General features: G+C 39.5%; 1 protein-coding gene across 4 annotated transcripts in view; it reads left to right on the top strand.

The window, feature by feature from the left end:
• cntnap5a (contactin associated protein family member 5a) overlaps positions 1 to 12,104 on the top strand; it is a 378,624-nt gene that overhangs the window by 298,433 nt on the left and 68,087 nt on the right. For all 4 annotated transcript variants that reach the window (XR_004931318.1, XM_012878430.3, XM_036138728.1 and 1 more), the window contains 3 exons: positions 1,359 to 1,486; positions 5,414 to 5,584; positions 6,298 to 6,516. Coding sequence is in view for 3 of the 4 variants with exons in the window: in XM_012878430.3 (XP_012733884.3) it covers positions 1,359 to 1,486; positions 5,414 to 5,584; positions 6,298 to 6,516 (518 nt within the window). In the remaining variant the exon portion in view is untranslated. The remainder of the gene's footprint in view (positions 1 to 1,358; positions 1,487 to 5,413; positions 5,585 to 6,297; positions 6,517 to 12,104) is intronic.

Genomic DNA, 12,104 nt, shown 5'->3' with positions numbered 1-12,104 from the left:
CTAAACCTAATTGGCTCTTTTTTTGGCCCTCACTTTACATCAAAGTCTTCATTTTACTAGTAAAATAAACAAAACACGGTCTCGCTCAGGAGCAAGTACAAGAATACACACCCACTAAATTACAGGATGAGGACCCATAGCAACCATTTAAACCCACGTTGAGCACCTTGTTAAATGTTGGCAAGCCAAAACTTCAAGGTTAAATGAACCTTTGATTAATCATTTGTGTAGGTTTTATGTCATCATTGTGATTTAAAGACAGCAAACACAATTGTTTGATTATAAATGGCTTCATGTAGCCACAAACCTGAAGTGAAAAAAGTATTTTGTATTTAGATTCTCAAAAAATGTGAAATCCTGCCAGGGTGAGAATATCTATGAGTGCAACTGTTTAAAACTTAGATTGATATGATGACAGATTTCTATATAATTACATAATATAGTTGGAGACAAACTAGATTGGTTTATAATGTGTCTTGAGATGACATTTGGCATGCTATAAATAAACTGAACTAAATTAAATCCCACTTATTCCAATAGACTCCCAAAATAATAATTGTGAATTTAATAATAACAGTTACAACATCACTCTAGTAATCATAGTGAATATTTTAGTTAAACCTTCCCTAATGTTCTATATCCTGAGCTTAGTAGCAGCTCCAGAAAGCAAATGATCAAACATGAAACAGGAAAAGGAAATAGTGGAAAGATAAATAATTATTGGTGTGCACATGAACTGCTGCCCAGAAAAAAAATCGCATCAGTGAAACTTTCACCATTTGGTTAATTAGCAATTTTAAGTGCTGACTTGCGCAACATAAATCACATCAGCCATTTCCCCCACATCCAATGAACATTTGCATTTTGTTTCCTAAAACTTAATGAAAAATAAAAAACCTTGTCATGTACCATTTAGGTCTTCTCCTCTCATCAGTTGGTGCAGCTCATTTAGTCTTTTGATATGAGAAAATTCATTAACATTTTCATTTGACAGACTTTCCTTTAAAATAATTAATTACAGCACAAGTTTGATATAATAAATTACATTTCTGAATTACATTCATTATATCATGAAGGAATGGAAGTTAATAATTATTTCTGTGTGTTGATTGGAGTTAAAGGTTAATTTGAGGCGGTGGGCAGTAGGAGCTGGATGCTCAGCATGGTAATCCTCTCCAAAGCTTCCCTGATTACAGAACAATTCACATATTTTCACAAGAACTTGTCCACATTATGATAGATTCGTCTGTTTGTCTATTTACTATACACTCTATGACTATTGCAAATATATGACTTCATCAAGCCCAGCATAAAGAGCCGTCCTGAACTATGAATGCTTTTGTCTCCCTCTGTCTCAGGACTAACGACACAGGCATCCTCTCCTACAAAGACCACCTTCCAGTCAGCCAGATAGTGATCGGAGACACCAACAGGACTGGATCGCAGGCTGTCTACCACGTGGGCTCTCTGCGTTGTTATGGAGACAGTAGGTGATCACCTTGGCGCTGCAGCTGCCGTGCCAGATTTTGGTTGCAGATGGAGGCAGATTTGGAGACAAACAATGCTCAGACCATGTCTTTCTGACTCCTGCTTTTGTGTTTGTCAGAGGATAAAGAGTAAAGAATCCTTCTGCTGTCGGATACATCTGATAACTTACAAAGTGGAATAGGCTATTCTGTCTGACTACAATGCATTTTAGCCAGCAAAATTGAGACTTTCAACTGTTGTGCAGCCCTGTTTTCACAAAGTTCTAAAATTTAAGTTAAGGAAAAATAATAAACTGTATTTATTATTATAAATAATTTTTTTTAATAAAATGTCTAAAATCACACAAATATGACATAATTATAAAACTAAACTATTTATTTTTGCAGGTCGCTTGGTATCATCAAAAGTATTACCTATTGCTAACTGCTATATAACAATATATATCTAACAATAGTTTTTTTTATAACTTTCTTTAAATTCAGAAGTTTACATGCAATAAGTATGCTAATAGTATTAATAATTCCCTTTCAACAATTAAGGATTTTAAGTGCCCCTTATAGTTTGAAAAATACATTATACATTTGATCAAATTTTCTGAGACACTGAATTTCAGGTTTTCTTTACCTGGACGCCGTAATCATCAAAATTACAAGAAATAAAAGTTTGAAATATTGCACTTTATGTGTAATGAATCTCTATAAAATAACCGTAAAGTTAAAAAATTTCAATATTTAGGATTTTTATTTTAGCTTTGTTGGATGCAAATTCTGCCTGTCAGTGATATTGTTGACCTGTTGATGTATATTTTTATTGGTGAGATGTTTAAGCTTAAAAAGGGTGGTGGGACGTGTGATGAAGTGAAATGGTAAATAGCGCTTTAACTAGTCTTGATGACCTCCAAAGCGCTTCACACTACAGTTCAGTCATTCACCCATTCATTCACACCCTGACGGTGGTGAGCTAAGTTAGTAGCTACAGCTGCCCTGGGGCAGACTGACAGAGGAGAGGCTGCCATGCACCAGCACCACCGGGCCCTCTGACCACCACCAGCAGGCAATGTGGGTGAAGTGCCTTGCCCAAGGACACAATGACGGAGTCAGTCAGTGCGGGGGATCAAACCAGCAACCTGCCAATTGCAAGACGAACTCCCTAACCTCTGTGCCACGTCGCCCCACAAAGAAAGAAAGAAAGAAAAACATTTGGGTTAATCAGAATCGATGCATTAATGCAATATTGATAAACAGTCGGGGTACACACCCTGATAAGTCATCACCAAGAAGCTTGTTTTGATGGGAAAGGAGACAGGGAGGCACAAGAAAATAAAATAATGTAAAGGAGTATCAATTTTGGTGGGAAAATGGTATGTCAAAAATATTTACTATATACCTTTCTTGATGGGAAAATCTCTATGGATAGTACAGCAATCAAAGCCATCCTGTAACTGGTTTCCACTGGTTTCACAAGGTTTATCTTTGATAATGAGCTCCAAGTCAATGGAAGACCTCTTTGGCATCACATTCATCTCCACCTTCCTCCGCAGTCTCTGTGTCAGATTTAAGTCGTGACTCTGACTGGACCAGTGGTGCTAAGCGGGACTAGAGATAAAAGAGCAGAGCGTTTTTGGGGAAAATAGGCAAACCAACCTGGCAGTTAGTAAAAGTGCAGCAGCATCATGATTGTCTTTAGACTGAGGGAGGTTTTCCCCGTGTGTGCCGCTATCTATCCAATCATGTTCTAAGGCACGATCGTAATTCTGTGTAAAGTGGGTTGGAGTGTCACTGCCTTCAAAGCAAAGACTGAAAATGACTCAGTTCAGGAACAAACCAGTAAATAGTTGTCGGTGAACACAGTTCATCACTGCATCTCTACATGAAGCTAGCCTGTAAGGTCCGGTCTGTGCAGGTTCTGTTGAGATAGAAGCATAAATAGCAGGAGCATATGTAGCAGACCAGATTAAGTATGAAGTTGTTTACGTCCAAAACGCAAACCACATTTGCACCGCATGGCTATGTCTTAAAATCTGACCTGCCTGCTGCTCACATCTGTCACACACTGCAAACATCTGGAGCATTATGGGAAAAAAAACTAAATCCCACAAACTGTTCAGCTGCTTAAATACGGAAAACATCTCCCTTTTAGACCTGCGACAGCTGGGCTCCTCAATGCTGAAACATTCTAAAAAATGAGCTGATGGAAAACGGAGGTAAACATGGTCCTGTCACAACTTTGATAAAAACACTGTTGTAGATTCTCTGTCATCCAGGACATAACGATCCTACGAGCTGAAATAGAAGGCAACAGGAGAAGCAGTCCACCAGTAGTTTAATGAAATATTCTGCATGAATCAAAATCAAGGTTGGAAAAATGACTTTTGTTTCTCCAACAAAAGAATCTCAACTTTTCCCAAACGGTCTCTATTTTGTAGTTCATTTTTCCCCTTTAAGTTTCAGTTGAAAGCAGTTTAAATAAAACAACATAAACAGGATCAACTGAGCACATTTACAGCTAGTATAAACTTGTTCTTTTAAAGGTTTGAGACGTAAAGAATTTTATTCCAGCGAGTGCTGATGGAGCCGAGGGATGGAAAGAGCATCCATCCGGGCTGAGCACGGTCCCAGGGAAGAGTTAACATTGGCTCACCATCACAACAACTGTCATAACATTTGAATCATTTATTTGACCTGCTTTGTTTTCAGGCACCAAGGATTAACTGCAATGCAGTCAGTTAAAAACAAGTAGGGACTTAAAAACGCAAGTTTCCAATCCACAAAGGTTCACATTTATGTATTCATTAAATATATATATATATATATATATATATATACATCGTTACTACTTGGCGTAATGTTCCTGTGTAATTACACCTTAACTACAAATTCTTTGTGGCATTCAGCAAGCTTCTGACATCATTCTAGCTTAATATGTGGCCACTCTCCTTAGCAGAATTGGTAGAGTTAGTGTAAATGTGTCGGTTTCCTGGCACTTTAAAGTATATTCCATAAATGTTCAACAAGGAAGTATCCAGTAACTACCAAGGCACAAACCTGGCATGAGCTGGAAGCTGGGAAAGCAACAGCATCACCACCCCGCATTAAACACATTGCACATCCTGATGCTAACAGAGTCCTGCTCTGAAACTTGCTTTGAGTTAGTCTGAAATGCTAGCTACCTGCTCAGATAAGCACAATCAGCAGAGTCAGACATATATCTATTTGTACACCATGAGTTTTTAGAACCTAAGAACACCATATCAGCTGTCAGACATGGTGGAGATGGCATCCTGCTTTGGGAGTGTTATGCTGCTAGTGCTTAACTGTAAAGTGAATCAATACTGAAGAAAACACCTCCAACCGAATATTAGGGGTTTTGTATTTGAATATTTTTTAGCTTGTTTGTACACGTCATTTTTATCATATTTGAATTATAGAAAATATTCTAGAAAATCTTCAGTTATTTTTCTTAATCTTCAGTCTTTGTTTTTTAATTTAATTGAAGTTGTGTGTATTGTAATTCAAATCTGCAAAAGAAGAAAGATGAAATAAATAATTAAAAGCTCCAAAATACTATGGCATTTATTTGTGGTAGGATGGAATGCAAACCCACCAGAAATGGGGTTTACTGTTAAGAAAAGCACACAGTGCAGGGTCACTTGAAGAAAAGATGCTCATAATGTTGAACCTAACATATTTTATAACCTGTTAAACAAATCATGAATTCAGCTGAAGTGATAGCAAGCTCCCATCAGCTAGATGGACAAGCCATGGAGGTTCCAAAAGGACCCATGTATCATAGAATCAGTCATTTCAGTTCATATAACGGCAGTGAGATGGATGGATGGATGGATGGATGGATGGATGGATGGATGGATGGATGGATGGATTTTTTGGACTCTTTAATATCTCTGTTCTGCCTTTTCTTCTTCCAGAGTCTATTTGGAATGCGGCCTCTTTCTACCAGGAATCCTCCTACCTGTACTTCCCCACCCTGCAGGCAGAGCTTGCCTCAGATATCTCCTTTTACTTCAAGACCAGCTCGCCATCAGGAGTGTTTCTGGAGAACCAGGGCCTGAAGGACTTTATCAGGGTGGAGCTGAGCTGTGAGTCAATGTTTACACCACAATAGGAGTGATGCAGTACATCATGAGATGTCAGACTGCATGCCAGCGTGTCCACATATAAAGGATGCCCACAAAAGCCATCTGCAATATACTTTGCTCTTCTTTGGGAGTACTACAGTTGACAGTTCAATTTCCCAGAGAAGCAGCCTGTCAGGTTTGCACCGCATGATGTAATCCCAGTGGCACAGTCAACAGCAATAGCTTGCTGTCATACACATATAAAAGCTTAATGAATTTGTCTGATGGGTAAAGTGGAAATAAAATGGAAAAACATTTTCTGATGTATTGCAAGAAAAAAGAATTAAATGTTTCCTCAAAAGGTTTGAGCTCAACAAAAGAAACAAAACAAATCCAAGCTTGAAGTTAGCAGACAGCCCCTGTGTTAAGCTCCAAACGGAAGCTCAGGTGACTGTGGAGGCTTATTATCATCTGTTTTGTTCTCAAACCTGAGAGGGAAGTTGTGTGGATATTTGGAGTCATTATGTGTTGCTGCAGCTGCAGACACATTGTGAAATATTGACAAGCTGTCAGCTGAGCCCCTTCATAAATGTATGCAGGTCATCAAGTTTTCAGCAGCATTGTATCGCGTTGCATCAGAAAGGCAGGATGGAGAAGAACATATAAAACCTCATATCACATTCAGTCTGATCCGACTCCGTGTCTCTCTCTCTCTCTCTCTGTGTCTCTCCCAGCTCCAACGGCGGTGACTTTCTCCTTTGATGTGGGCAACGGTCCGGCAGTCCTGTCCGTGAAGTCCCACCTCCCTCTGAATGACAGACAGTGGCACTACGTGAGGGCAGAGCGAAATGTGAAGGAGGCCTCCCTGCAGGTTGACCAGCTGCCCCTTCGCCTCCTGGAGGCTCCAGCTGACGGCCACCTCCGCCTCCGGCTCAGCAGCCAGCTGTTTGTGGGTAGGCTTCCCATCAAAATGAATACACCTTTCAATTCATTGTTTTAACTGAATTTCAGTGAAAGCTTAGAATTTAGTATTAACAGCAATTCTATCTGGTGGTCCTTAGAATTTACATTTATTGTGTGTTTTAAAAGATAAAAACACCATATACACTTACTGGAAGTAGGGTTGCTTTTTTCAGATAGACTATTTCAGTCGGTTAGTTTGCGGACAACATCTGTTGTGTGTAATGTTGAACATCGGGGGATAAAATAATTAACACTACATGGCTGTAAAATTCTGATTAATAGTCACCGAACATCAGAAACCCCAGACCAGAGCCAATGAACAGACGAGAACATGGTTTAATCTGGTGGTGACTCACCTGGGCATGATGGTTGCTGTAAAAAGTGAAACTGTTGGTTACTACTGTCTGATTCATTTAGATCATGAATATCTGACACTGTCACCACAGAAATGAAAGAAGGTGGTGATCTTATGAGGGAAAAAAAGTATGATGAAATGTTTTTGGTCAAATTAAACAATATATTCTTAAAAACTAAATTAGTCTCTCTCTGAAAATCTAGAACCTTCCATATTATGAAATAGGCTGATCTATACAAATACAATCCAACTGCAAAAGTGATGGCAAATCTCTAACATTTTCTCCAGTTTATTTTGCACACCTTAAAAATAACAAATACCACATCACACTACCCTAAAGTCTGTTTTATTCAAGATACACTGAAAAGCAAAGCCTGCAGTGTCTAAATAAATATTTGACACTAAAAGCTGTGATTTGCTGTTATGTGGATAGTTCAAGTAACCATCAGCACAGTAGCAGTAGGAGCTAAACTGCAGGTTCAGTGGCGTTTTTATACAGGAATCCCCCCAGCTAAACCTCTACCCCCCTTGTTTGTCTCAGGTTTAACACACGGTAAATTCAAAGGGTTGTCCAGCACCCTTAAACAGACATGGAGGATGCTCTACATGTGTTAAACGTCAGCGTTTGGCTGGAAATGAGGAAATGGTGGTATCAATTAACCTCTGTAACCCTAGAACTGTGGAAATGCTGCTACAAATTAAGTATGCATAAAATATTGAAGCACATAAAACAACATAGACTGGTGAATTAAATAAAAATCTATGGTGTTGTTGGAGGTGATAAGGGAGATGGGGGTGAAGAAAAAAAGTCCAATTATCGGTCTAACCTTGAGAAAAACAAAACTTCTGAGGTTATAGAAGATGAGCCTCACCTGCTCAGTCTGGTGTGATGATGATCAGAAGGTCAGAAGAAAAGCTGGCCCAGTGTTGGCGTTAGGTTCTGCTCAGTCAGTGGGTCTGGCTCTATAATTACAACAGAGAAGAGAAGCCGTCCAACTGCCTTCAGGCACTTAGTAATACGCTCACTAGCTAGTCACTGACGTTGTCCATCTGCTGTTTGTTGCTGCTGATGAACGGTGGACAGATTTTGTTTTACTAGCAACAGCTGCTGCAACTGAGAAAGATGAGCTTTTAGAGGAATCACAGCAACAAATCTGGAAGTTCAAACCACAACAGTTAGCACAAACACTGCGAGTGAGATCTGACTCCTACATCTGAAAGATGAAAAAGTTCAACAGGCGTTTTGCAAATGAACTAAATGATTCTGCTTAGTCTGTCCCTATTAATTAGTTTGTCATTATCCTGAAATAAAAAGAAACAGAAACAATACTGAAATAGTCATGATTTAAATGTGAAGTCCTAAAGACTGTGATGAGGAGGTTTCATAAAGCTTTTTTTTTTTTTTTGTGTCAGTTTCACTTTCACACAATGCTGTACCTGTTCCTGCATCTGCTGCTGCTGAAATGTGACCGGCCACAGCAAAGCCAGGAACAAGTCTCCCTGGAGTCGTTTGGAGTTATTTACAGATTCAGAAAGCGTGGACTCTAGGCTTTCCAACGAAGTCAAACTTATGAAAATCAAATAAAATTTGAAAAGGATATGACCATTTGAAAGTTGGCACTTTTGAAACAACAATAGGGAGAAAACAGGCCTCAAAGTTTCTTTAGAATCACCTCCAGCCAGAGGGCTGTTAACGAAAGCGCTTCATTTGAATTACTTTACATACCTTTCAGCAACACCTCCCACCCAGCTCTGCCTGTCAATAGAGGCTCTCTGTCAGCTCATTGGACTGTGATGTCAACCAGCAGCACTCTTTTTCTATGTGTAGATAATTTACAGCACTGCATTATGGTATATGTCTTCTGTGCATTTAACAGACAAACATCTTTTAAATTACACATAATTTAACAGTAACACAAACAAATAAAATGAAGTGACAAACTTAAAACACTTGAGTTCTCCATCTCTGCATGTTGCAGCTCTGATGCAACTCTGTAGCGCGTTGGTACATTCCTATTGCTGCTATTTATTGCTCATTCAGAAAGGGGGTTTATACATTCTTTGGCTCGCAGATAGCAGTTTTGTATGGAAGCGAATGTGTCTCAATATTCTAATTAAAATACATAAATAGAAATGCTTTTTCATTTTTCAAAATGCAGCTGCGTGTTTGACTCATAAATAAAATAAAAATAAAAATAAATACATTTGTTGAGCAGTCTTGGATTAATACAACAAAATTTTACATTTAATTTTCAAAAGCTATCTCAGCAAAAAGTGACCAAAAATTATACAAAAAAGTCACATTTGAAAATGAAAATGCATTAGAAGAAATGCTTTTTCATTTCAAAGACATAGCTGCCGTTTTGATTATTCATAAAAAATGAATAATCCAAACTGTGTTTTCATTTTCATCTTGAAGACTGCTAATTATGTGACAGAACAAAAGAGAGGACTAAAAAGAAATAGCTTTTTCATTTTCATATCTGCCACCACAAAAAGTGTTCCATAAATCATTTTAAATTTGCTACTCCACGCGGTGCAGGAGAGTGACGTCAGGGCCAACTCTTCTTCTGCTGCCCCACACCGCTCAGTCTGGGCTTTTCAAACAGTGGGACCAGGTTCACAAGCACCATGCTGGCTGGATCATGGCTTATTTGTTTATCAGCAGCATTTGTCCCATGCTAAGCTCTAGCACTAGCTCTGCTAGAAAAAGAGCAGCACGCAAGAAGAAGCTGTAGGTGCACAAAACCCTGAGCTGCAGGGAGCCGCTGGGGGAGTTCAGGCTTGTCAGTCTACTTTGGGCTCAGCGTGGAGCAGTTCTAGAGTTTGTTAGACCAGTGATATCGAAGATCAGTACAAATTACCGGGAACCAATTTCTGCCTGAGAGCATCTGGCAATTTGTCTGAGGTTGGTGATTCAGATTAAAATAAAATGTAAGAAAAATATCTAGGCTACATTATATCAGCTATAAGATAGACCTGCTGTTTTGCTGGAGTCCCGCAAGTCATGTCTTTCTGCCTCAGGTTTCTTTAAGTCTGCTCTCTGCAAATTCAATTTTACTTGTATTAATGTTTATTTGCTCATTGATTTGTTTATAGTCTGTTTACAAAATATCATTGACTGACCATCATCATGGATGCCATTGTGCCAGATGTGTCCAATGCCACATCTGGTGGAGGATTTTTCCCCCGTACCAAAGGTTTGCTCATTGTCAGGAGATTGCTCTGGACTTTCAAGAGAGGTGGAACTTCCCCAACTGTGTGGGAGCTATACATGGGGGTCAATGATCAATGTATGTTTCTGCTCAGGTACGAATAGGTGTGTTCACACCTGTGAATGGATTAATCAATGACAGGCTGACATTGTAGTCACTTGATCTGTACCCATCAGTTGTTGTGTGTGGAGGTACTTGACTTTAATGGTCCCATGAAGAAAATTCAAGTCAATTCAATTCAATTTTATTCATATAGTGCCAATTCATGAAACTTGTCATCTCAAGGCACTTTACAAAGTCAAATTCAATCATATTATACAGATTGGGTCAGATTATACAGATTGGTCAAAAATGTCCTATATAAGGAACCTAGTTGATTGCTTCAAAGTCCCGACAAGCAGCATTCACTCCTGGGGAACCGTAGAGCCACAGGGAGAGTTGTCTGCATTGTCCATGGCTTTGCAGCAATCCCTCATACTGAGCAAGCATGAAGCGACAGTGGGAAGAAAAACTCCCCATTAACGGGAAGGAAAGCCTCCGGCAGAACCGGGCTCAGTATGAACGGTCATCTGCCTCGACCGACTGGGGTTACGGAAGACAGAGCAGAGACACAACAAGAGAAACAAAAAAGCACAGAAGCTCACATTGATCTAGTAATCTGTTCTACATTAGATGGTAGTAGCGGGTGAGCCGTCTTCTCTGGATGATGTCACAGTTAACAGAGCGTCAGACCAGGTGTACCTACTATGAAGAGAAAAGAGAGAGAACAGAAAGTTAAAAGCTGAAATGACGACAGTCATTTCAATGTAATACAATGCAAAACTGGAGAACAGTAGAAATCAGTAGAGTGAGAAAAATAGATCCTGATGTCCTCCAGCAGCCTAAGCCTATAGCAGCATAACTATAGAGATAGATCAGGGTAACATGAGCCACTCTGACTAGAAGCTTTGTCAAAAAGGAAAGTTTTAAGATTAGTCTTAAAAGTAGACGGGGTGTCTGCCTCACAGACCAAAACTGGGAGTTGGTTCCACAGGAGAGGAGCCTGATAGCTAAAGGATCTGCCTCCCATTCTACTTTTAGAGACTCTAGGAACCACCAGCAGACCTGCAGTCTGAGAGCGAAGTGCTCTGTTAGGAACATACGGGGTAATCAGAGCTCTGATATATGATGGAGCTTGATTATTAAGGGCTTTAGACATTAGAAGAAGAATTTTAAATTCTATTCTTGATTTAACAGGAAGCCAATGAAGGGAAGCTAAAATTGGAGAAATATGATCCCTCTTGTTGATTTTCATCAGAACTCTTGCTGCAGCATTTTGGATCAGCTGAAGACTTTGAACTGCATTTTGTGGACTTCCTTATAGTAAATAATTACAGTAGTCCAGCCTTGAAGTAACAAATGCATGGACCAGTTTTTCAGCATCAGGACAATAACAGAAACAGGGACGATAACTTGATTCTGATCATGCCACAATGTGGCTTTTAATTAAAAGTGTGCACAACTCTATATAGGTTACAAATTTCCCAAAAAGTCCATACAACATCATCCTCTTCTGTGATAAAATATCACAGGGTTTTTATTTTTGATTGCCATCAAATTTTGACATTATTGGTCATTAGAAGGATTCCACTGCTTCACGTTTCTTTAACTGTGCCCAGGATGACGACCAGGCAGCATGATGGCGAGCTCTTTGGTGTATAACTGTTGATATGCTCATGGCTGACAAAATGGGGCTCCTGTCCTGTTCGCATCACAGTGATGTCAGTCAGTGTGGCTCTGCACATTACATATGACAAAACATTAATATTTTAACCTCAAACAAAATTCAAATATGACATGAAAAAATGTCCCACAGCACTCAGTTAAAGTTTTTTAGCCATGTTGGGGGCTGCGTTCTGCTGCGGTACCGGCCCAGTTAGATGTGTTGGTGATTGTGGGCGGGTCAGCTGCCACAGGCTGACACAACGGTGCGCAATTGGCACATCAGCATCGCAACGGTTGAATCGGG

Source organism: Fundulus heteroclitus, chromosome 7, assembly GCF_011125445.2.
Source record: "Fundulus heteroclitus isolate FHET01 chromosome 7, MU-UCD_Fhet_4.1, whole genome shotgun sequence".
NCBI lineage: Eukaryota > Metazoa > Chordata > Actinopteri > Cyprinodontiformes > Fundulidae > Fundulus > Fundulus heteroclitus.
This window is presented reverse-complemented; position numbering and strand designations above follow the sequence as displayed.